Source organism: Ursus americanus, chromosome 29 (assembly GCF_024610735.1).
Source record: "Ursus americanus isolate L20-20 chromosome 29, mUrsAme1.1.p, whole genome shotgun sequence".
Lineage (NCBI taxonomy): Eukaryota > Metazoa > Chordata > Mammalia > Carnivora > Ursidae > Ursus > Ursus americanus.
Window position 1 is genome coordinate 10,932,793 of NC_142155.1, and position 27,419 is coordinate 10,960,211.

The 27,419-nt window shown below is 38.7% G+C and overlaps 1 protein-coding gene across 9 annotated transcripts in view; it reads right to left on the reverse strand.

Annotated features, from left to right (window-relative positions):
- The window catches only part of RIMS1 (regulating synaptic membrane exocytosis 1), a 393,719-nt gene that overhangs the window by 187,713 nt on the left and 178,587 nt on the right, over positions 1 to 27,419 (reverse strand). For 8 of the 9 annotated variants that reach the window (XR_015722249.1, XM_087856955.1, XM_087856957.1 and 5 more), the window contains exons 3-4: positions 25,970 to 26,310; positions 21,539 to 22,404 (exon numbers count right to left, since the gene is read on the reverse strand). Coding sequence is in view for 8 of the 9 variants with exons in the window: in XM_087856955.1 (XP_087713081.1) it covers positions 21,539 to 22,404; positions 25,970 to 26,310 (1,207 nt within the window). In the remaining variant the exon portion in view is untranslated. Of the gene's footprint in view, positions 1 to 21,538; positions 22,467 to 25,969; positions 26,311 to 27,419 lie in introns of those variants that run through there. The other variant, XM_087856959.1, reaches the window with a different exon arrangement.

Sequence of the window (27,419 nt, forward strand, 5' to 3'; positions counted from 1 at the left end):
TTCTATTATTTCTCAAAAGTTTTGTTGATCCCTGCATGCATTCATAATTTCTTTCATCTAGCAAAAATTCTGAACTTTGGATATACTAAGTGCTAGAGGTAAGAGAAAAAAGAGCTACACCAGGTCTCTTCCTTGAAGGTTTAACTACAGATGAAGAACCTGAGGCTTAGATATAATAAATGACATATCTAGTCCATGGCAGAGTAAGCATCTGAATTTAAAAATAACAGTAATAATCAAAGCTAATCTTGCTTTAGATCACAACATCCTTAAGTACGGGAACTAACTTTTACCTAGTTTCTAGTACAAGACTGTTCTTGGTGGTTCATGATTGAGGCAAATGAATCTACACCACGTAAAATGCATAGGATGCTACAGGCTGAGGTCTTTCATGAGACTCTAGCATGGCTCTGCCTTGCCTTGACCTCAGGGCACCAGTTTACAGAAATACTAATGGCTGGTTCAGAATGAAAGGTACCCTGATCGAATGTATTTGATACACATCGTGTATTGTATTGTTTTCTAGAACAATCCCAATGTACATTACCTTTAAAGGTGGTGAGAAGTCCTTAATTAAAGAAATTCTGGCCAAAGTTAGCATTGGCCACACTTATTTTTGGCAGCACACTTGTTAAAACTATTATTGCTTTGCAGAAATACTAGATGGAGAAATGCTGCATTATGAATACTATTTATTTTATTTGTTAAGATACTGTAAGGGAAAAGGGAGGGAAGTACCGGATTTTGTTTTATAGATTCAGAGTTGATTTTGAGGACCATGTTGTTTGTTTGGGTAGTTACTGTAATAAAAGGCACTGTTCCATGTCCTGCTCTGTCACCAGGCTATCTGTGATCTGCTGTCACAAAGCACCAGCTCAACTCTTTCCTTCCTGACTCACAAGGATATGCTTCTGGATTGAGGTCTTCCATTTATTCAATTCTATCACACTGAAGCAACTGTTCTGAAGGATCCTAAGCTAAAATAAAAGAAACAAACATAAAACAAAACACAAAGTCCAAATGACATATTCCGGGAAATCCTAATTGTATTTATCTGGACACAGAATAAATCAATATCCAAAATACAACTAGGGGACTTTGTGGAGTAACAAAAAAGGTTAGTTCTAAAGACATGAGAATATATAAAATACAGATGGTCCCTGACTTACAATGGTTTGACTTAAAATTTTCAACTTTATGATGGTATGAAAGCAATATGCATTCAATAGAAACCATAGTTTGAATTTTGATCTTTTCCTGGGCTAACAAATGAGGTATGATATTCTCTCATGATGCTAGGCAGGGGCAGTGAACATAGCTCCCAGTCAGCCACGTGTTTAGAACTAATACACTTACAACCATTCTGTACCCAATCCTTCTGTTTTTTATTTTAGGTACAGTATTCAAAATTAAGTGAGAAAGTCAACGCTTTATTATAAAATAGGCTTTGTGTTAGATGATTTTGCCCAACTATAGGCTAATGTAAGTGTTCTGAGCATGTTTAAGGTAGGCTGGGCTAAGCTATGATGTTCAGTATATTAAGTATTAAATGCATTTTCAACTTAACGATGGTTTCATTGGGATGTAACCCCATCCTAAGTAAAGGAAGAACTGTATTAGGATTTGGGAAATTAATACATTTAATTAACGTTTTTTCCCCCCAGGATTGAGAGCTACTTTTACACCTGCAATTTCCTGAGTCATAAGGCTGCAATCTATCTTGTCACAGGATTTATAGGTTTCCTACAAGGCTATGTGGGATACTGTAAGACACTCTGTCTATAAAATGCCTACCCTGAAAAAGTTTGAAAGAATAAAAATACTCAAATAATTTGTTGCTATCAAAACTCTCTGAAATTCAGAAATACAGGTATGGGAATTTCAAGCTGTGGTAATGAAACCATTTACAATATAAATGAATGTAAGCAGCCTACGAATATTACTATTTTTTGTTTCAGAGTGTGTTAGAGGACAAGCATGTATGAAAAGGATCTTTCAAGGAGAACTGGTCAGTACAACCTGCCTTGATCTTCTAAGCTAGGGAGACCTAGGTCTCCCAGACCCTGAACCAAGAACATGGAGAAACTGAGTCGATACTGGGTATCAGAATAGTGCATATGCCAAAATGCCGGAGAGTGGAAGGATATGGGCCAGGGTGAAGTAGGGAACACTTCAAAAAGGATCTTTTTAAGGAGATGAGGGGAAAAGATGAGTGGGAAATGAAAGGGAGATTAAAGAGAGAAATAGAAGGTAAAGGTTGGTTGGGATTAAGGGTAGTGATTACTCTGTAAACCTGACTCACCGACCACAGAATGTTTCTCCAATTCATACCCTCTGACTGATACTAGACATTTTGTATAGGAAACCTGTCAAAGCAGAACATGAAACTGAGTGCTTTTCATGGTGCTGAGATATTTAAAGGATAATCAAAAGTTGACCATTTCAGCCTATAGCGTGGTGCAAATGCTTTAGCCATTACTGCACTTCTCTGTAAAAGATAGAAAACACACTCAAAGAAAAAAGAATCCAATTGACAAAAACAAAATATTGGCTGAGTGCCATTTCTTGGCACTTGTCTGTTCTTTGTAACTTATGTTACCGATTATAACAAAATGGGAAGGCTTTTGAACTTGAAGCTAGAGAGGAAAGGTATTATAGAATGAGGTATCACTGGCCAAGGACCAAATTTAATGTTAATTTCTTGTCCTGGGATTAAATCATAATACAGGCAATATAAACTCAGTCTACAAAATCTACCTAAGGAACACAGTAAGATTTCAATTCCTTACAAGAAATTTATTGATTTTTCACCCAGGGTTCAGACAGAAAAACGTTGCTCATTTATCTGAGCTGTGTGAAATTTAATATTAATCCTTTCTTTTGGGGGAAGCGCTCTGAGGATGATGGCCTTATACACAGATGTCCGTTCCAATTACCTGCTTCTTACAAGGGTGAAACTGCCTCTGGTGGCCCTGTGTTGTTTAATAACCTAAACCCAAGACATTACAAGTCTTGATTCAACCAGAGGTGTTGCTGAAGTATCACCCTATATACTTCAGGATTCGCTTTCTCCTTTCTTTTTTGACTCTTGGAGATTTCTCTTCATGCAAACTCAGTTATGCTTTTATTTATTTGACAGAGAGAGAGAGCATAGCAGGGGGAGCAGCAGGCAGAAGGAGAGGGAGAAGCAGGCTCGTCAAGCAGGGAGCCTGATGTGGGTCTCAATCCCCCTGGATCTCCCAGGACCCTGGGATCATGACCTGAGCAGAAGGCAGACGCTTAAGGACTGAGCCACCCAGGAGTTCCTCAGTTATGCTTTTTTAAATAAGCATTATCTTTTCTCTATTTATAGGTTTTTTGCAGTGGAAATTAGTTTTGTTTTTAATTTCTTTAGCTTAGGCAGCCATAGAACCATAAACAGGAAGTAGTTTCAAATGGTATGTTGGGTTACTTTTTCCTTTTGATATATTGGCAGTTTAAAGTCTCATTTATAAGTTCACAAGCCATTAAAGGATATTTATTTGTCTTTATAGGATACAATTCAAGTAATGCTATCTAGTGAGTAATGGTGACTTTTTTATTATCCTGCGGCCCAAATACCTAGCTTCCTACAATGATGGACATAAGCTATTTCCTCACTAAGAAAACAACCAAAAAAAAGGCTAAGTAGAAATGTTATGCCACATATGATAAGACTTCAAACAGCGAGTTAGTAAAGAAAGCACAAAGTCAAGGAGAGATCACTTACATGATGTACAAGCTAATTAACTAAATGCTATATAGAAACTTGCATTTCCACGTCATTATTTCTATACCCCATTTCCCTTTTCTACTTATTTGTATCCATTTGTTGTCTTTTTGTTGTTGTTTTGGTAGAAGTACTTTTAAAACTTTTCAAGAATTAAACAAAACAAATCAGAACCAGTGATTTCCCAGAATAGGAAACTCCTTTAGTTCTACCTCAACTAAATTTCCAACCAAATCACACAAAAGGGCGGTATTTTCCCTGGTTTCTACTATGACTAAAGGACCACGGTACTACTGTTTTGTTTATTCCTTCCTCAATTAATTTTTAAAAATGTCTTCTTAAAAATCATATGTGCACTCCAGGTCCAAGTAAAACACACAGAAAATCCTCCCTCTACTCAAACACAGTACAGTATTAATTTCAGACAATAAATACTATGCTATAAAGCCTAAATATGACAGGTGTAGAGCTGAAACCTGCAGAAAGCACAGAGGCGAGTGGTTGAAGCTGTTGGATCCATTGACAGGGGGACCGGCGCTGGTAGAGGCGGCTGCCCCCGCGAGGCCCTGTACTGCTGGGAGAGAACACTCAGCCCCTGACCAAAGCTCCCCCAGTTAATGGGGCTCAAAGCAACTCCAGTCAACCTCCCAGGATTGCTGCCTGAAAGATGCGGCACCCCTGTTATTTCTGAAGCACAGGGAACTGTGGAAGAGAAAAAGCCTCTGCTATATACTCCACTGAAATATCATTCAAGAAATGATAAACTAGTGGTATTTTACTACTGCCAGACTCTCATGGGAAGAATTAATAAAAGATATGTTCTGACAAAAAGAAAACTGAAGGCAGAAAAAAAAAAAAAAGGAGATACAGAAAGTAATTATAAGCAATGAAATCAGTAAATCATGCTAAACATGTTGGTAAATCTAAGTATTAACTATAAAATAATATTAACATTTATTTACATGAATGCTCAAAAACAAGCTGGTCCTGTTCCAGATAACAGTAATATTGAGGATGGAAAGAAAACAGTAATTTTGGAAGAAAGTTAAAGCATGCTAAAGTCCTCCTTCATAGAGGGCTCTAGAGGACTTTCAGATTTTGCTAAAAAAACTGTTAAAACTAAGTATTGCATTGAAAAGCTAAGGTTTGCATTAAAGGATAGAAAAAAAAAAAAGGTATAGTGTCCTAAGCTCCAAAATAAATGAATAGGTTCAGAAAATAACTTGATCAATCTAATAGAAGGCATGAAAGGAGAAAAAGAAAAGCAAAGGAATAAAGAGTAAATAGAAAATCCAAATTCAATTAGTACGAAGGAATATGTTTATGGTAGGAGTTTAAAAATATAAAGAAGACAATAAATGAAGAATGCATCTTATTTTACCATTTAGATGTAAGTATAATCAACATTTCCTTTCAGTTCCTTCTCTGTGGACATATATAAATAATTTTTCAAAAACATACAATATAGTATATATACGATCAGCAATGCCTTTCTCTCAGCCATCACAAACATATTTTTATGAATAAATATGAGAATATATAATAGAAGTGTTATGGCTACATAGTACTCCTTTAAACAGTGCCCTTTAATCAGAAAACTGAGCTAACTTCCAATTTTTACATTATAAACCTGCCATAGTAATAAATACTTACCCATATCCATCATAAAGAGTTTATTCTGCCAAGAACTCTTTGAGATGCAATTGTATTTTATAAACTAAACACAAATACATCAGTTAGAGCTAAGGATTCTGGCTATTAAATAAATTTGACAGTTTACTCATTAATTAGGCTACAATTTCTTATGTAATTTTGATTCCAACCATTTAGAATGAGTTTGAGCAATTCCAATCACTATCCCAAGCCCCTTAACTCATTGAAAAATACAAGGTCTTGGATGATGATACTTAATGTACCTCATGGTTTCCCAAAAGTTCTTAATCTCTAACCTAATTCATGGATTCCCAAAGAAACTGTTCTCTAATCTAGAATTTGGGGGGATTATACCAATTAAATTTTCAGCTCTCTTCTTTCTGATCACTCAGCTATTAGTCAGTTCTCCTTTAACTGTTTTTGTTTTTCACTACTATGGCCGATGTTACTGATGTTGTCTTATTCCTTTTTTAAATCTAACGACAATTCTTTACTGTAATTCACTCCATAATTTCTTCTGTGGATAACTGAATTTTTTCTCTTTCATTAAAATACACACTAAGTTAATATCTAGTGGTAGTAATATTACGGTTTCCTTTTCACAGTTCAAAGAATTAAGTAATGTCCAAATTACTAAAAATAACTAAAGAAATAGAATTCTGAGAACAGAAAAGTAAGCTGTAATCACACAAGATACAAAGTAAATAATTTCTTGCCATCCAGTATTCACAGGTACCTGTTGGTTGAAGTACTTTTACCAAATGCACAATGATTAAATCAATAAACTAAAGGGATGCACCAAGAATTAGAAGACAGGAAGAGTTACCCTTTTTCAAACTCAACTATCCTTAGCTATACTTTTGGGTACATCTTTTCTCTCTACTCAAATACACAATTTATTAGTTTCTTACTTTTGTAATTAGCTCCACAAATTTAAAAAGTAAAGAAAGACCTAGCAGTGCACAATTGAATCCAACAACCACATTTCTACGTGTGTAACTATAAACTATCACTCTAAGCATAAAGCACTATGTAAAGGCTTTACTTACACTTACAATCACTTTCCTTCAGGAAAAGACACGAAATTGAAAACATTAAAAATAAAATTAGGTAGTTCAAGACAACAATAAAGGAAGTGAAATTGAGTCTTAGTTTTTAAATCATGACTAGAGATAGGAAGGCACTTAAAAGGGTGGAACATCAAATGTCAAAGAAGAGAGATGGAAAAGTCTATGGTGTGCGTGAAGGGCAGGGTGCAGACGCTATTCCAGAAGAGCACAGTGCTGGAGAAGCTCACTCTGTGAGGAGAAGCTGGTGCTACACTGAGCCCCGGCAGGCTTGGCTTGGGTTTTGGATTTCATTCTCCATGAAATGACTCAATCTGTAAGAGTTTTCCCACTAACCCAACTGGGACAACCATGAGGACAGTAATAATTACTCACATTTGTATGATACTCTAGACTCCAAGAATTACTTTCCTATCTATTGTCTCTACATAGGCATGGCTTCCGGTTTCTGTCCGAGACATTTGCAAGTTCACTTTTCTATTCTTCAATCCGTCTCTCATTTGTGGGCTCCTAAGCACTACAGTCGGACCACAGAATTCACACCTGTTAGTCTGTCAGAACATAAATTTAAGGTACCTGGGTCAGAGTTCTAAAATGTATCTGGATACACACAACTTTTTATTCTGTCCCCAAAACGTAAGTGGAGTCATTTCGGATCACAAGTTTTGTCATTTTGGATGCTTTTTCCAGTCAAAGACATGCCCATATAAATAAGCAACTTTTTAAAAATGGGATTCTCCACTGGGTGTTACACACAAATAATGAATCATGGAACACTATATCAAAAACTAAGGATGTACTGTATGGTGACTAACATAACATAATAAAAAATTACTAAAAAATATAATAAAAATAAAATAAAAATGGGATTCTCCTATTATGACACAAAATTAAAATTCTCTTGGAAGAACCAGCACTTCATAACTTATAAAGGGTCAGGGCTGAGATCTGGAAAAGCCCTTGAATGAAGACTGTCAAGCTCTGCCATTCATAACCTTGACTACACACTGGAATTAGCATAAGAGATCCTGGAGAAACAATTAACAATGCTCAGGCCACAACCCAGAACAATTAAATCAGAATCTCTGTGCTTGGGGCTTAACCACTGTTACCATTTGTAGGAAGCTTCTCAAGTGATTATAAAGTGTACTCAACTAGTCTTGTAGCTCTCAATTTAGCTGCACACATTAAAATAAATTGGGGCATGGCTCCACAATGACTAAATCAGAATCCCCTTTGGTGCTGCTTAATTTTTAAAGAGGATTCTAAGGTATGCCCAGGGATGAGGATCACTGATATAACACATCCCTCTCATTCGCTAGCCCAAGGTAACTCAATTCTTGAAAGAACTGGGATTAAAATTGTTCCCATGATTTGTAACCTGTAGGCTCTTTTTCTTCCACAAGTCTGTAAGCTTACTGTTCCCAGAACACTGTGTATGTCTCTCATTGTTCATGCTAAGTTTTATGACTAGAATGCCACACTGAATCTTCCTGCCCAAACTCTATCCCAGTTCCACCATGAAACCTTAGCTTCCCTCTGAGTTTTTGTAGCATGTATTATCTATACCTCCTACTTGGTATCATTGAAATAAAAGCATTTGTTTTGTTTTGTTTTTAAGATTTTTTATTTATTTGAGAGGGAGAAACAGAGAGAGCAAGTGAGAGCACAAGAGCAGGGGGAAGAGAGAAGCAGACTCCCTGATGAGCAGGGAGCCCGACTCCGACTCCGGCCTTGATCCCAGGACCCTGAGATCATGACCTGACCTGAAGGCAGACACTTAACCGACTGAGCCACTGAGGCACCCCAAAATAAAAGTATTTGTTGAGCACTTGCTGTGTGTCAGGTTCTAGGTACACAGGGCCATACCACATTATCTACTGTAATCTTTACAACTACTTCATGGGGTATGTACAGTTATTCCCAGTCACAGAACTGGAGGCTTACAGAGGTTAAGAAATAAACCCACTGTGTTCGGTCTCTGGCTGTGCCTAAAACTGTGTCTTCATGATCTTGGATATCAATTCTCCTCATAAAGTAACTACTCAATAAGATTCGTTTTTAAAAAAGATTTATTTATTTACTTTGGGGGGGGAGGGGCAGAGGGAGAGAGAGAATCCCAAAGCAGACTCCCCACTGTGCACAGAGCCCTACACAGGGCTCGATCCCAGGACCTTGAGATCATGACCTGAGCTGAAACCAAGTGTTGGATGCTTAGCCAACTGAGACATCCAGGAGCCCCTTCAATAAGATTCTTAATGATCTTATGTTTTTTATGAACGGAAAACAATGGAGACAAATGCCAAACATTAGTATTTATCATGTATGCACACAAATGTACAGAAGACTTGGTCTCTTTCCTACTATAAATGTTACTGTTATGAACTGAATTGTGTCCCCCATTCATATGTTAAAGTCCTCAACCCAAGTGGGAATGTAATCATGTTTGGAGACAGGGACTTTATAGAGAGATAATTAAATTAAAATGAGGTCCTGGGGCACCTGGGTGGCTCAGTAGGTTAAGTGTCCGACTCTTGATTTCAGCTCAGGTCATGATCTCATGGTGGTGGGCTTGAGTTCTGAGGTGAGCTCTGCACTCAGAGGGGAGTCTGCTTGTCCTGCTCCCTCTGCCCCTACTGCCAGCGCTCTCTCTCTCAAATAAATAAATAAAATCTTTAAAGAACATTAAAATGAGGTCATTAGAACACCATCTAATCAATATGACTGGTATCCTTATAAGAAGAGAAAATTTGGACACACACAAAGGAAAGGCAATGTGAAGACTCAGGGAGGAGATGGTCATCTACATGGAGAAAGGCCTGGAACATAACCTTCTCCCATGGATCTCAGAAGAAACCAACCCTGCCAATATGTTGATGTTGGAGTTCTAGCCTCCAGAACTATGAGGAAAATAAGTTTCTGTTGTTTAGGACATCAAGTCTGTGGTATCTTGTTATGGCAGCCCTAGGAAAAGTATACACTATTATCTCAGACTCAGAAGAGTTTACTAGAATTAAAATTAATCTGCCCTTTGGCATGGAACAGTTGCTTAAAGGGAAAAACAAAACAAAAACCACAAAAAACCACACTACAGAAGTTGAGCTCAGGTAGTAGAACAAAACACTCAAAGAAGATGGTTATAGGCAATAACTATTAAATCCAGAATAGCAGTAAGAACTAGAAATACCGGTACAACAATGTTTGAAGAAGAATGATATAGAAGGTAATATCTGTTTCCAATATGGCAGTTGGCATCAGGGAAGTCGGTATCTAGAGTTGCAGCTTCTAATTTCTGGACAGGGATTGGTGAGGGCAAGGCAAAGTTTTAGCTCTAGAGGGACTTGGGCAGCAGAATTGGATCCAGGGACATAACCAAAACATGGCAAAAATCTAGTGCCTGGTCTCAGGAATATGTTAGAAGCCAGACTGCTAGGACTGGGTCTAGACTGCAGACAGAACAAGTAGTTGGACTGCTAAATGCTAGTCCTCAGAATGTTGGGCTGGAGGTAGGGACTATATGAGTTCCAAGCTCTTCCAGCTACAAAGAGACAATGGCTTCAGGGGCAGGGAAATCAGGCAGACCTCAAGACCCATAATGTCTCCTTCTCTGTTCAACAGTGTGTGAAAGGAGAGATTTTTTTTTTCCCCTTCTGAAGTCTCTTCCAGGTCTAAGGTTCTGTTATTCTGTTAAATTGAACCAAAAGTAAGAATAACCTTTTCATTCACTGGGTAAAATGGGTTAAAAACACTGCAGTATGATTCTGCATTTTAAAAGGATACTGAAGAACAATTTACTGAGATAAAATAGTGGCACTAAAATCTTCAATATCAAATCTTTTTCTAAATGTACTTTGAAGTATAAATGTTTCCCCTTAAAATGACCTTTAGTTATAAATCTTTTAAAACATTCTATGTTAAAATTGTAAGCATATATTACATATAAAATTTGTGTGATTATTTTTGAAAATGTAGCCCAGATATTAATTTAGTTTCTCCTGATTCAAGAATAGGAATCTCTTTCAGATGTAACTAAATGACTAATATTTCCAGCTATGGATTATTTTAGGAGAAATATTATTGGGTATAATCATGTTAGATTTACAGACTTCATTTCTTTTCTTTTTATAGAATTTCCTTTTAATCACAACGCTTGTTTTAGAATCAAGGCGATTTTTTAGTAGTTATATATTAGGCAGAAATTGTAACTCTGAAAAAGCCAGCTTCTCGCCATGATGATTTCCAAAATTTACTTAACACATATTCTTAGAAATTAGGAATTATCATGTTAGCTCAGACCACACACACACACACACACACACACACACACACACACACACAGAGTTATTTGTGTCCTCTCAATCTCTTCCCAAGATTTAAATTGCACAGGTGGTTAAAACAGCTAATGTCCATTCCATATCCACTGTAAGAAGAAATTAGTTCTCAGAATACCTGTAAGGCATATAAATGGTAGCATGTAACACCCTAAATCATGCCTCTTTCATTAGTTGAAAGGGAGAAAGAAACTTATCTTCCCTTCAGCAATACCACACAGTAGTCTCCCTTCTCTTTTGTGACAATTCTCATTGCTGTCCTTTGTAATATCAAAGAAAACCAGGGCAGGTAAAACTGTTGGGCTTTGGTGTTTAATGTCATCCTGTCCAATTGCTGGTCCCACAGCAATCTCTTTCCTCTGCATGCATTAAGAGGGTGAATTAAAGAAGATGTTAGAGAAAGCATTGGGTTGAAAGTTAAGAAGCGGAGGCAGAGGTCTATAAAAGTGTGTTCATCAGATCTGTGTGAAATGGGCCAACCAGAAGTACTCAATAGGAAACAGAACAAAAGAAATGAGGTGGGTTCTTCAGAGAGACTCACTAAGGGCAGGGGTTATATTCTAATCATATATTCCCAAAGCCTGATAAGTCCTGTCATACAGTAGAAACTCAATAAAAGGTAAAAGAGAAGCCGATGCTGTTATAATTCTATTTGGATCTATGGCTCTTTTGAAGTTCTGGTAGCTAAAATGTTATTTATGAAAGGCCCCAGAAAACACCAAAACTGGTAATTTGCAACTTAATGAAGGGGACCTTAAGTAGCAGTTTTTTATGTTTTCCTATTTTAATGGATATCAAATTAATGCATGCACATGATGAAAATTAAAATAAATAAGGGTTTGATACATAGCTACAATAATTCATTTCCCCTCACGTCCGTTCTGCCCACACTATCAATTCCACTTCTCAAACTTATTTTCAAATATTTATTTCCTTAGTTCTTCAAAGCACTCTAATTTTTAAAAAATAATTTACCTCTATATGTTGACTGCTTTATTGGAGATATTATCTATTGCTTTCTAATTTTAAGATAATACCTATGGCTAAAACTCTTTAGAGACTATTATTTTTAAGATTTTATTTATTTATTTGACAGAGAGAGAGAGAACAAGTAGGGGGAGCGGCAGGCAGAGGGAGAAGCAGCCTCCCCCATTGAGCAGGGAACCCGAGGCGGAACTCGATCCCAGGACCCTGGGATCAGGACCCTAGCCCAAGGCAGATGCTTAACCAACTAAGCTACCCAGGCGCCTCTCATTAGAGACCCTAGCTCACTTTATTTACATACTTTTGCTTTCAAAAGACAACAGTTCTATTTCTCCTTTTATAATTTACGTAATCCTATATTTCTTGTCCTAAAATTTGAACAGGCTATTTTACTTTTGAACATTCTAGATGAGAATATTCATATGTTTACCTGCACTTCTCCCCTGTCCAAATCCTTTCACCCCCATATTGGTCAGTTTTAACTTTATTTTGACATAGACAAAATATTTATATTCAATTATGTAAACATATATAAGTATTCAATGTGGAAGGGAGCTTATTCTATAAATTGAAAAACAGTAAAGGGAACTTACAATATTATTACATATACCCAGAACCAAGTAAAAAGAATGAGAAGAAGTTAAATTTCCTTTTCTAGGGATGAAATATCAGGGTTCGTGTTCACTCAGAGGAAAATGTGCCTAAGTTAATAGTTAAATGGGTTCTAACAATTAATAAAATAATGTCACATTTTTTTAAAAAGATTTTATTTATTTATTTGACAGAGACAGCCAGCGAGAGAGGGAACACAAGCAGGGGGAGTGGGAGAGGAAGAAGGAGGCTCCCAGCGGAGGAGCCCGATGTGGGACTCGATCCCGGAACGCCGGGATCACGCCCTGAGCCCAAGGCAGACGCTTAAGGACTGCACTACCCAGGCGCCCCAGAATGATGTCACATTTTTGTTTGCTTCACATTTGAAACTTGATTTTCCATAACAGTTTTTTTTTTCTTTTCTGTTTTTCTCAGTGTTTGTTCCTTTCCTTACCCGGTCAATAATGTCATTGGATATTTCTTAGAATCCATGTCATTATCCTTAATAAAGATTTCTTTGAGGAGCCTCCTGGAAATGGTCTCTGGTTTTAATTTTTACAGCTTGCTTTCTTCACACAATGTCATTCAGGGATTTCTTTGCACTAGTTTCCTGGGGTAGCTCCACTATTTCTTGTTTCTCATTTGTCCCAGTTTCTTGATTATTATGCTCAGTTCTCTTGAGTGATACATCTTTAAATACTTTTCTCAGAAGGAGATTGCAAAGTAGGTTTCCTGAGAACTTGGAAGTTGATTGATGGTTTAGACATGCACAGAACTGTGGTTTCAAACAGTTTTGCTCCATATACTTTAAAGGCATTGAACAGCTGTAGTCTACAATCTACTGCTGATGGGAAGTCTAGGGCAGTTTAACTCTTATTGTTGTGTAGATGACCTAGTTCATTTCTTCACCTCCAAAAGCTTATAGATTGTTCCCTTTTTCCTTGGCATCTTTAATGGTGTTGAACTTCCTCCTGTGTTTCGCAGTTATGACCTCTGGACTTATCCTCTGAGCTCCTCTGTGTTTCCTCATGGGTCAGTTTCACGTTTACCTCTGTTTTTGGACTGAAAGGAGTTTCTAGGCTTTGCGTCAGCTGTTATTTTAATGTCTCAGATCGGGTTATTTTACTTCCTGGCTGGGAGAATCAACTCATACCTGCGACAAGCTTGTGATCTTCAGTGTGGTTGTATAGTCTCGTATCTTGTCCAGGTATTTCTGCCCAAGTGCTTCAGTGTTACGGGTTTTGGTACCCAGAGCTTTCCATTTAAGCTTAGTTAATATCCTTAATTTTTCAAAAAATATTTTACACAGAACATCAGTGTGTTGGGCGAGGCAGCTGCCCTGGGGGTGGGGGCTTAGGCATTTCAAGATGTGTCAAACTTGACCAGGAATGTAGCATTTCATCCTGTTTCGTTTCTAAGCTCTCCCTTCTGCTCTTGAATTAACTTCTTATTTTTCGGGTCTACTCATTTATCTTGATTTTTTTTAGTTCCTCCTGCTGGTGTTCTTCATAGTTTGTGGCCTTTGTTGTTCATTCATATTTAAACTGACTACTGACTGGATTTCTGTGTGTAGCTTGTGGGAATTTCCACGTGGGTCTTTTTAGCCACGCTGCTGTAGTGGACACTAAAAGTGTCTCTAACATCTGTGAATGAATGGAGCCTGTGAGCTGGCAGCCTTCACTTTAGGGTAAACAACATATGGAACTCAGCATGAAGCTGTAAGGGTGCCGGAGCAACAACTCCAGAATCTCTGCGTTTTGCTCAGGCGGTTCACTGGATTTCTTCTTGATTCTACCTGGGAATTCAAGGTGGGGCTGCTTTTGCTGCATGTAAGGGGGGAGAGAGGAGGAGGGAATGGTAAGGAGAATAAACTGTGACGCGGTTGCTCTGTCAACAAATGTTGAATGGACCGGCCAATCGGAAGCTCTCTTCTCACTTCCTGCTCCACAGAATCTGGCATCTGGGTCTTAAGCCTCTGTAAGGTGCTTCAGGGCAAGTCAAGCCGTCTCCCCCACCGCCACACGTCTACTTGGAAACCTCGTAAGTCTAAAAGTAGAAGCTAGAGTATATTATGCTAAGGGAAATAAGTCAGTCAGGGAAAGACAAATACCATATGATTTCACTCATATGTGGAATTTAAGAAACAAAACAGATGAACATAGGGGAAGGGGAAAAGAGAGAGAGAGGGAAGAAACCATAAGAGACTCTTTTAACTACAGAGAACAAACAGGGTTGATGGAGGGAGGTGGGTGGGGGATAGGCTAAGTGGGGGATGGACGCTGGGTGCTATATGTAAGTGATGAATTACTAAATTCTACACCTGACACTAATTTTGCCACATATATTAACTAACTAGAATTTAAATAAAAACTTGAAGTAAAAAATAAATAAATAAATAAATAAATAAATAAATAAATAAAGCTGCTAAAAGTAGGCTACTACTTTCCATCTTCTAAAAACATCTCGTCTGCTCATAGCTCACTTCCTTTTTCTTCACTTTTATGGAATCTCATAGGGTAAGAAAAATAAATACTTAGGTTTGGGCAGTCATTTGAAGATGAAGCCCTTTTAAGTAGTAATTGTTTTTAGGTCACTTTTTTTTTTTAAATATCTGTAGCCAAATCTTAGCAAAGAACCTGATTTTATCTTGGTACAACCCGTCTCTCTATAAAGTGCCCAGTAAGAGTCCTCTGAATAGCCTATAAAAAAATCTCATGAAGGCAGAAACCATGGCTATGTATCTGTGTGTATTTATTTACTTAATCACTGTACCTCTAGAACCTAGCAGTGTGCTTGGAATGCAATAGGTTCTTATAGATATTTTGTTTAATATCACGTGTATCATCCAATATTCATGTAAATGTTACACATAAATTAACACATAAATAAATCTGACCAAATTTTTTAATTACAAGCCCTCTTAAGTTATAGGAAGAAGGACTAAGACTACCGAAAGGATATAAAATGTATTCCTTGCTGTCAAAATACACAAGTAAATCAGTAGCTTACGGTCAGAATTAAAAGTTCTGTGAGCAGTAGGCACTGTACTATTGGAGCGCAAAGAGGATACTCCCAATATTTTTAGTTTGATGATTAAAGAATAATATAAAGAATTACATTTACATTTAAAGAATTTAGTACCTGATTTTTGCAAGGATTCCCAAACTCCTGTTCCTGATTCCCCAATGATTAAGTTGTTAGGTTCCCAAACTTAATAGTCAATTATTCACAATACCTAAAACCTATACTCTGGCCCACGGAAATTGTCTTTGTCTTGAGGGGGAAAATTCACACCTGCTATTAAAGGTCCATAGTCTTATTTGATACCCTTGCAGGTATCATTTCTTAGAGTAATCCAGATATCACATGCTCCTAAAAGGACTGCTAAATACTGCCTAGCAGTAATAGTTACAAACAAACCAGTTAGCCCTTGTTATACAGGTTGACCTCAGAAGCCATTCACAGAGTACTTTAAAAGTTTGAAGGTATAATCAATTTGTGTTGTATTTTCTGAGTTTATTCAAAGTCAGTAAGCGGGAGGGGATAAAAAAGGAAATCCTGTTATCCAATGTCAGGCTCTGCTTCCAACTGGCTCTGTCTGAGGATTTACACTTTAAGTTCCTTGTTAAGTGTCAGTAGCTTAACGGCCCTGATCAAGACCGCAATGCTTCTCTGTTTCTTCTCAGAACTGGTGCCATTTCTTTCTCTTCTCCACACTAGCACTGTCTTTGTCTCTTTCTTTATTCTCAGACCTCTCTACTCAGTTCCTTGAGGCACAAATCTTTATTAGGACTTGCCCCAATGGGTCACATTACACATTTCATTTATATTCAACTGCCGTCTTGTAAGCAAGAATTAGTTCACTGTTTTTCTTTTTCTTCTGAAAAGAGATTTATACTATTAATATTTATAAGCTAAGAGACAAAAGATGCCCAAATTTCCCCAAGTGGCAAAAGCAATATGGCATTCACTATGAAAACATGTGATAATTGACCTCAATTTTGAGACAAGCCCACTAGAGCTCAAGGTTCATCCCTTTGTGTGTGGATGTGTGCGTGTGTGTGAGTGGAATTATACCATATGTAAAAGATTATGTTGAATATAAAGGTTGTGTTGTGTTCCAGATGCCATTTGACCAGGTTATCTTTTTTTGTTGAATTTTAGGACACAGCAAAATTTTATCAATTTATCTGGAAAAAAAAAATGTCCCCTTGAGGCATTTACTAAGCTGCATTTCATTGTGTAATTTTTCTTTATTGCTTATTTCTCTACAGAATGTAAGCTCTATGAGGGCATGAAACATATTTATCTTTTTTAACCTCAGTTTATATATGGAAAAGTGCTAAATACATATTTGCTGATAAATAACAAACCAACTTGGTATAATGATAAAATTAGAATAGTAACATCAATGACAGAAAGGGTATATATACACTAAGTAGCTACCTTATGCCAGTGATATGGTCTGAATGTTTGTGTCCCCCCCAAACTTCACATGTTGAAATCCTAACCCCCAAAGATGATAGTATTAGGAAGTAGGGCCTTTGGGATGTGTTCAGGTCACAAAGGTGAAGCCTTCATAAATGGAATTAGTGCTTTTATAAGAAACCCCATAAAGCTCCCTAGCCCCTTCAACCAAGTAAGGAAAACAGCAAGAAGGTGCTAGCTATGAACTGGGTGGAGGGTTTTTACCAGCACTTGACCATGTGGGCATCCTGATCTTGGACTTCCCAGCCTCTAAAACAGTAAGACATAAATTTGTCATTAATACACTACCCAGTCTGTGGCAATTTTTTTTTTTTTAATTTTGGAAACTGAACAGAATGAGAGAGCCAAGCATTGTGTTTAATGTGTAATTTATATGTGTAACTCTTAAACTGAACAAGCAAATAAATGGATGTGATACTGGGCTTTATAATAAATAAGAAATACACATTTGGTCTCAAGGGAGGTTCTAGTAAAGAGCTTCTAAAATCCTTGGAATTTCCCAAGTGATGAAAGCCATAAAGGTATCTTTTGTTAGGTTAATGAGGTGACTTTCAGTATGTGTGGTTCAGAAGGGAACACTTAACAAGGTGACTTCTGGACCACACCTAGGGATGGGGGCTGGTTGCTTGGAGAACCAATCATGCTATTAGAGGATTGGAACTTCAGGTTCTAGCACCCCGACTTCCTGGGAGAGACGGACTGGAGGTTGAACCAACTGCCAATAACCAATGATTTAATCAACTTTGCCAAAGTAATGAAGCCTCCATAAAAGTCCAAAAGTACTAGGTTCTGAGAACTCCCAGGTAGGGAACACCTAGAGGTGCTGGGGGAGTGGCATACCTGGAAAGGGCATGAGAGCTCTGTGCCCTTTCCCCAGAACTTGCCCTACGCATCTCTTCCACCTGGTTGTTCCTGAGTTATATCCTTTTATAATAAATCAGTTATCTAGTATGTAAACAGGTTTCCTAAATTCTATGAGCTGCTCTAATTAATCAAACCTATGGAGGGAGTTGTGGAAACCTCTGATTTACAGCCAGTTGGTCAGAAGCATAGGTAACAACCTGGGCTTATGACTGGCATCTGAAGTAGAAGGCAGTCTTTTGAGCCCTTAATCTGTGGGATCCAATGGTATCTCTGGGTAGAAAATATCAGAATTGAGTTAAATTGAATTCTCTCAGACATCCTGCTGATATATGAGAATTGTTTGTTGGTGCGGGAACTCATTCTGACACACACACACACACACACACACACACACACACACTAGAACTGAGTCCAGAACCCAAAATAATGGGCTATAATTAAAACACAATTTTAATTTGTCTCCCACTGCCCTTTAAATTTTATTTCATGGGGATAATCTTCCCTTGACCCTGAAACTCACAACATGGCATCCACTCTCCTAAGATCTCTCCTCCCAAATCATTTTTCTTCTCCTCACCCCATTAGATCCTATAAGACATAAAAATAGTTCTTTTACCTTTTCTTTATATCTTATACATGAGTGATTATCTTTTTTTTTTTTTAAGATTTTATTTATTTATTTGACAGAGAGAGAGGCAGCGAGAGAGGGAACACAAGCAGGGAGAGTGGGAGAGGAAGAAGCAGGCTCCCAGAGGAGCAGGGAGCCCGATGCGGGGCTCGATCCCAGGGCCCTGGGATCACACCCTGAGCCAAAGGCAAACGCTTAATGACTGAGCCACCCAGGTGCCCCTGCGTGATTATCTTTCACTCATAGTGATATTAGATATCTATGGTACAGGTACCACAAGCAAAATCAAAACAGGAAGAATGCTAATGTAGCATCCTATTTTATATGCATCACCTCATCAAACCACTTAATAATCTTACCATGTGGATAGTGGATACTCTTAACCCCATTGTGCCAACAAGAGAACTAGTACTTAAGGAGGTTAGGTAACAGGGTCACAGGATACTATAGATTATCGTGGTTGGTTCCCTAGATGGTCCTTAGTAGACAATGGTGGGGTTTAGTAATAAAGGCATAGATAGATATTACAGAGAGTGGAATTTCTAATTTTGAAATAGGAAAACGTCTCTGCTACACTGATAAAAAGTATGCTCTTTACAGTTAATGTTTCATTTTGTAAACAGTGAGTTGGGATCGGTTAAAATATTAGAATAAGGCAACTATTTGATTGGAGTTTATTTTCAAGACATTTATTGAAAAAGAGATTCATTATAAGAGAAAACAGAGTTGTCTGAATCAGACAACGGCACATGTGATGCCCCTGTGTTCCCAGAAAAAGAGATTTAACTTCAATTTCAGAGGTGTATATAGTCACCAACATTCCCAGAATGATAATTCCTAAGGAGGGAAGACAGTATGCAGAAGCAGTAAATTCCACGCATTACACCAGTTTAATCCTTCCAGTTACCCATGCCACTAGTCGTTTGTACTTTCACAATCTGTTGGTATTGTAAATAGTTGTGAGATTCAATTCTGTCCGATTCTATGCCCACTGTGATTTAAAATACATATTCAATAAGAACTGATGTAGAGTCCTTACTTTAAGAAATGAGAAAATATACATATACATTAATATACATATATATATATCCATTAAGAGTTATCTGCACACCAATTAAGCACACCATTTACATTTTTATTTAACATTTTATTATTTCAGGGGAGAAAAATATGTGTTTACAAAACAATACTAAGGCACAGAAGGCAGCAAGAGTATCCTCACCATGTGATTTTTAAAGATTTATTTATTTTGGAGTGGGGGAGAGAGGGGGGAAGCGGCAGAGGGAGAAGGAGAAGAAGAAGCAGACTCCCTGCTGAATGTGGAGACCCACTGGGGCTCCATTCCACAACCCTGAGATCACCACCCCAGCTAAAACCAGGAGTCAGATTCTCAACCAACTGAGCCACCCAGGTGCCCCACCAGGTAAAGTCACCATGTGACTTTTAAAAAGGTCATACACAATATGCATAAGTATATGCATACTGATTTATAAGTCCAATGTAAGTCATCAGAAGGTGTGCTTAAAGAGCCAAATGATCCCATATACATATAATGCTTTAATTCCTGTCTCCCCCTGCCCTATCAATTTTATTCCATGGGGACAGTCTTCCCTTGACCCTGAAACTTACAACATGGCATCCACATTCTGCTAAGTGATCTCTTACCAAGTCACTGTCCTAGAGCAGCTATTTTAACTTGAGTTGCAGTAATTATGATAGAATGAACTTAATTGTTCCCAAATACATATATCCATTCATCCATTCACCCATCTATCTATCTAGACAGCTAGCTAGCTAGATGAATATGTTTGTATATGTGTCTGTCTATCATCTATCTATCTATCTATCTATCTATCCATATACATATGTAGAGAGAGAGAAAGTAAACAGATATAGAAAGCGAGAGGACACAGCAATGCAGTTTGAAGATAGAGAACATGAGAAAGCAAAGTTATTTTTTAATAAATTTATAATATTTAGTATATAATTTAGCAACTATGAGTCAAAAATTCTAAAAATAGTCACCCCAAAACATAACTAAGAAACACTACAACAAGGGTGATGACAACCACCATCCAATTTAGGACTGTGGCCAATTTAAATGTGAGTGAACAACAGAATGAAGTGAATCTTCAAAAGAAATACATAATTTCAACATCAAATTGAACTATTTTCTAGACTAGTATTATGTTATCTAAAGAAACTTTCTGCGATGATTCTGAGCACTTGAAATGTGGCTAATGTGACTGGGGAACGAATTTTTAAGTTTATTTAATTGTAAGTAATTTAAATAGCTGCATGTGGCTAAGGTATTGTACAGTGCAGAACAAGACCAAAAAACAAAACAAAACTTATCACACAACGCTCCAAAATGTTTTGTAAAGTGATAGGTAAAATAAACTTTGTACTACAAAGTTATTATCCAAAACAATATATAACATCAGCATGATATACTTTCTTCAAAAGCTGTGAAAAAGATTCACTGGAAACTTGAAAAATACTACCTCTCTGGAGTATCACACCACTGAAGTTTTAAAAAAGATACATTCCCCTTTATCAGGAATAGTTTGGTTTTCTAGAAAAGTGTTTTCCCCCAAAGCCACCCCAAAATAATAACTTAAAAACACAAGACTGCATACTGAATTTCCCAGAATGACAAGAGCCAAAGTCTTTAAGAACTCTTGTAACCCAAATTTGAAGCTTGTGATTGTTTTAAAATTCTACCAAAAAAGAAGCAAGCAAGCAAGCTAAAACCTTCTATTCTATTCCTTGTGAGGTTGTGTCTGTGAGCATTCCATGCCGCACTTTCTCCCCCTCTTCTATGGAACCATGGATATAACTGACATACAGCTCCATATAAGTTTAAGGAATACCGCATAATGATTTGACATCCATAGTGCGAAATGATTACCAAAATAAGTTTAGCTAGCATCCATCTTCTTATCTAGTTAGAATTTGTTTTTCTCTTATGATGTGAACTTTTCCCATCTACCCTCAGAACTTTCTAACATACCATACTGCAGTGTTAACTACAGTCATCACGTTGCACCTTCAAGCAACACGTTCCCCACCCCCCCACACGCGCCTCGGCTCTCCGTGCGCGCGCACCTCCAAGCTCCGTACGCGCGCACCTCCGAGCTCCGCACACGCGCGCCTCCGAGGCTCAACAGCGTCCCCGCCTTACCTTTCTCGCTGACGCTCTCGCTCTCGAGCTCCACGTCCTCGCAGCTGGTGTACTCCGGCGTGGACACGCCCTCCTCCTCGGAGCTGCTCACAGACATCTGCCGCTTCTTGCCTCCCCTCTTGGACCGGTGCGGCTTGGGCGGAGACGGCCGCACGGACTCGGACTGATCAGAGCTCAAGGAGTCGTTCCGCAGCATGGTCTCCACCTTCTCGCGCTTGGACTTCCTGATGAGGACGGCCGAGCTGGGGTCCAGGCGGCTCTGCTTCCTGAGGGGCTCCTGGGCTTTGGGCTCCAGGGCTTCTGCGGGGGCCGGCCCATGCCTGGGAGCCGGCGGGCTGTGGTTCGTGAGCTGCTTGGCGCCCGGCGCCCTGGCTTCCGCAGTCCTCTCGGTCGAATAGGCCCGCGGCGAGTCGGGTGGCGAGGCCCTGGCGGCAGCCGGTGCGCGCTTGCCGGCCTTGCTCTCGGGCAGCGCGGCGCCCGCCTCGGTGCGCGGGAGCGCTACGTCGCTGTGGCGCCGCTCGTGCCTCGCGCGGGACACCCGCGCGTGCATGCGCATCTGCTGCTCCTCTGGCGGCGGTTTCACCGGGTACCGCGCCAGGTTTGGATCGCTGCGGTACCTGGTCTGGTACTCCTCCTCTTTCCTCTGCTTCTCATCGTCCACCGCTTTGCGGTCCTCTCGTTTTTCCGGCACGTCGGGGTAGTCCTGTGACCGCCCTTTCTCAAGCCTTCGGCTTTCCCGCCTTTCTTTCCGCTCGCGTTCTTCCACGGCCCCCTCTCCCGGCTGCACTGAGGACTTTGGCACGCGTTTCCGCTCGCTCTTCTGGGCTCCTTTACCATTCTGCTCAGAGAGTCCTGGAGTCTTCTTCCTATGATATACAGGAACGTGAAGAGGGAAAGCAATGTATAAAGCTAAAAATGAAGACCAGACCTAAGAAACATCGTTTCTCCGCATTCCATTTAAATCCTTTCAAATGATTTTGAATTTATAATTTGATGTCTAATTAAGTGATTTGATAACCACATTAAACCTCTGTATCTGATTAGCTTTCTAAATAAAGCTTCTTTACATTACAGCATCTTAAGGAACTTTAAAAGTTTTTTTCACATTTCAAATTCTCCATAAGTTAACTAGATGAATAAAAGCCACCAATAAATTAATTCAGTAAATGAACAAGTTGTATGCTAAATTCTGCTGTGAATGAAAGACTTAAAAATGTTTTAGATGAAACTAATATATGTAATAGTATAGTAGCAAAAGATAATATACACTTGTCAGTTCAATTATAAATATATACTTGATATGTATATCTGGGCAATACATATCAACAATCTATCATAATAGAAACTTTTAAAGAAATGTGCATGTCCATTTCAAAAATTAAATCTAGTAGGACTTCTTTAGTAGTAGAACAAAAGTGATTTTAACAAGATCATGTGCATCTAAACACTTTTAAAGAAAAAAATGGTTGAACCTTAGTCTTCATTTTACCTTCCTTGGGCAAAAATAATAGAAATATTGAAATGTTTCAAATTAGTATTCATTTTTCCTCCTTCCCCCTCTTCATTTCTTTCTCCCCCATTTCAGAACACAGTGCAAAAAAAAAAAAAAAAAAAAAAAAAACCACAAAAAACCCTACACACAACAGTTTTGTGTTCTAATTTTCTCTCCATCCCATTGAAGGCACTACAAAGATAAAAGTAAAAGGGTTTGGCAATCTTTAAATCTTGTAGATATATCACTCATTTGCCCCTTTCAGCCCTTTTTTTGTACACCGGAGTACACCTAATTTGGTAAAGTTCCAGCAATTATACCAGAAGTTACAAAAAGTAGGGGCCTTGTCTAAAGTATCCTGACACTGTATGATAAACGCTAACAAGGTGGGCCTAAGCTTTTTTTTTTTTTTTTAATCTTGAGGCCCTTAGAAGGTTTTCCAAGGGGAACATCTTTTGACTGAAAGTACAAAAGTAGACGTCATGCATAAAAATCAAGAAAAAATCCAAGATGAGAAAAAGGGCGATTTCTATTGTGGGTTACCAAAGCAGTAGTTGCTAGGATATACGGTAAGCAAAACAGCATGGCGAATTCTGCTTTAGACATTTAGTACACATTGGTCTTTTGAAGTGAAAGGGATTTTCATCGGAGGGTGGAATTCCAAGGGTGGCTCTGCAGTTTCACAATGTAAGGAGTCCAACAGGAATATATATTAATGATCAAATATAGTTTTCATAAAAGTGTGAGGATTGTACCGCAGACATTTAGTAGCTCGTTAAAGCACAGTGGATCTTGTTAAAGCTTATATTGAATCAATTTACTTTCCTTGAAATGCTGATAAATGATGCTTACCTTGCAAAGCTCACATGAGCATTAGAGAGACCATCTGTGAATGTGCTTTATGGAATACTAGCGTGTCATGCAAATGCACGGAGTTCTGCAGTCTCTCTGACCTTTGCTTCCCTGAGTATGCCTTTCCCTCATCTCTCCCTCTAATTATTCCATTTCCACTAACTCCTGATAAAGAATTCTTCAATAATTTTAAACAGACTAACAACATTCTTTGGTCTCACTTATCTCCCTGAAGTTGCCAACCATCTCTTTTTTTCCTTCTATAACCCCAATGTCCTCAGTATTTTCTTAAGTATTTATATCATCAGTAAGTAACTTATATAGTCAGTAATAGCATTTGTCCCTATCAATCTTCTTCAAATTTCATCTAAGAGGTTAAAACAAAAAGTTGCTTCTCAGTCCTTATTCCTGAAATCTCTGTAGTTTTATTTTTTCCATATGTCAAAAACAGGTTTCATATTTTCTCTTTAAAAACTTTACAGCTCCAAATTCTCTTACTTAAAGGTATCATTTTCTGACCAATCCCAAATTGCACCGTTAATATTTTTTTTTCTTTTTAACCCACAATAGTTTGTTACCAAAAGCTACCCATTATACCTTCACTGAAGTATAGTTTAGGTGCACTCATTCACTCGTTCTGTAATGTCCCCTCCTACCCTGTCTACCTACCCTATAACTCCTGGATATCCTAAAAAGCTTAATTCAGAAGGCACCTCCTCTTTCCTGTGGCTCCCAAAGTACTACATGTATTTTCCAGCTTTGATCAAATCAGTCTCTGGTACAATTAATTGCCCAGGCGTCTGTCTTTCCTAGTATATTGTGTGGTGTCTTCCCTAGGATCTGTCAGAAAAGGGATCATGTCTTAATCATATTTATATTCTGGTTCCTGGCACAGTATTTGCTTGTAGTAAACACACAATGGCTACTGGCTTGAATAATAGCTATGTTCATTGATTGCCTCCCATATGTCAGCTTCTGAACACATGCTCCCATTTAACCCTTGCCACAGCCCTGCAAGATGGGCTGTTACTGCCTAGTGTGACAGAACCAGGACTGGAAGATCTGCTTAACTTAGAAGTCCTTGATGTTATTATATAGGCTGCGTTTGAAAAGGGGAACCAAAGTCTTCCTTGGAGCCTACTTTCCCACCCAGTGGGATGCATAAGGATTATACAAACAAAAGCAACAAACCTAGTCAACAACAGTAAGGTCCCCCAAACGCCCAACCTCAAAAAGAAGGGCTATATCCTCCTTATTAACATGCATAGCCTCCTGTCTGGTTGTAAATGCATTGTTGAATGAAGGAATGAATCAATTCAAGTAAATTATCTGATCATGTTAGCCCATGCTTAAAACCCTTGGTAGCTTTCAATTATTCCTAGGATAAAATCTACAAAATTTAACCTGGCCAAAAGCCCCGTATGACTTGGGCCCTGATAGCTCACCAGCCGCCTCTCCCCGCTCTCCCCTGCTCTCCCCAGCCGCCTCTCCCCACTCTCCCCTGCTCTCCCCAGCCGCCTCTCCCCGCTCTCCCCTGCTCTCCGCTGCTACTCACACTCTTGGCAGTGGCATCCTTTAGGTTCTCACATGAGAACTTGTTTCTTCAGGCCACACGCCTGTGCGTACACCTGGAGTCCTCATCTCATTCTTCACCTGGCTAATTCCTAGTCACTTGTCAGAGCTCAGCATCAAAGAAATGTCCTCAAAGAAGGAACCTGTGCATCTTGCACTGGGTCAGGTTCCCTCATATTCTCGCAGAGCACATTTTCCATTAAAGCGCTAACTCCGTAAGTGAATACATGATCTAAGAGCTTTTCTGAGTTCAAGGCTGTAAGTTAGTATCTCACGCAGGTGACTTGTTTACATGTGTGCATGTTATGAAAGAAAAGGTTTTCAGCAAAGGTCTCCTTGATGAATGATGCATTCTAGAGATAAACTAAGCACCTTAGGGCTGTTGTTGCCTTCCATGTGGGGCCTGAAAAGAAGTACCTCCACATATACCTCTTAAGAGCAGTTAAATTCTTGAAAATAGGTTTACTCTCAATACAAAACGTTGCCTTTTGTTTACAGGGTCAATGAACTATTACCTCTCTCTCGGAGGTTCACTTCTAGACCTGGATGAAACCTGCTTCTGTTCGGGCCCCACGGCTTGCTGTGAGGACTCAGCCCCTTTGCTCCTGTCTGGTTGTGCGCTGGGAGGAGCTGTGTCCTGGGTGGAGGCAGCTGCAGTGCTCAGGGGTGTCTGAGACCGTGATCGTTCTTGGAGCCGTGCCTTCTTTTCTCTTGGTACCTCCGAACCAGCACTCGTAGCTGTATCACTTAAGGTTCCATCCTGACTGGGCTGCTGAGGGCCGCTTCCAAAGAACCACGCCCCGGATTTGGTTAAGATTTCTTGTTGCTTTCGACATAAATTGCATACCCACATAACCTATTTAAAGAAGAGAAAACAATATAAATTTTCTGTGCCATTTGCAAATTTCTTTCTAGCACATGAAAATATCTTTTAAGGAAAAGAAGAATGATTGTCATCTTTATACTTATCCTTGCAAATTTCTTATGAACATGATCCTTGCACAAGTCACAGTCAAGTACACGAAGGCCTAGACTGGCAGCCATCTGAAACCATGGCACCTCTAGGTTACCAGAGTAGAGTTTTTTCCTAGTGTTCTAACCCTGCGATGCTGAGTTTCCTCTTACCAGGTATCCATCACATTTTGTATGACTGAATCTGAAGTTTCATTTAAAATATATGTTGATAAAAATGTTCTAAGCAGGGTTTGATTAATGAGAAAAATGTAAAGCGCCATAGAATTAATATTTATGTACATAAACCTCAGTGTCTCAAAGGATGTAGAAAATATCTGTCTTCTCAAAACTTATGCATTATTAAAGCCAATATGAAAAGATATTCATATGGAACAAACAGTAAAAGGTAGACACAAAAGAAAAGGTCAAGCTGTATATCTTCTCTAGCTTATTAGTAATACACTAACCTCAGGTTGATATTATGCTATAAAAGTTTCCAAGCACATATTTATAAAGCAATAAATTTTGGGCTGGGTTTATTCATATGAGACTAGTCCAATACCATTCCCACCAGAGATACTATTTGGAACAGTCATCTAGGAACATATCCACTGATAAATTAGAAGATGTTTTACCACTTAAAATGAATCTATGCATCAGCTCTCCTCTTGGTGACAATTAAAATGAACGTAATAATGAGGACAATGATGACAACAGAAATGATAAATAATAGCAGCAACACCTAGTAGACAGAGCGAAAATAGGTGCCTACAGCCCCCTGGGCCTTCTTCTCCTACATCTCCAGTCCCCCTGCTTTGTGGTATAATTCCACCTCCCTGCCTCAGTTGCTTTCCTCTGAACACACTTCAGGTTTCCTTTGTACTTCAGAAACAGTACCCACAGGAAACTCACCAAACTCTAGGCCCTTGTTTTCACAAATAAGACTCAGTCAACAATTACTCAAAAATATCACAAAAGGATGAATCAATCCCAGATATATTAAGTGAGAAA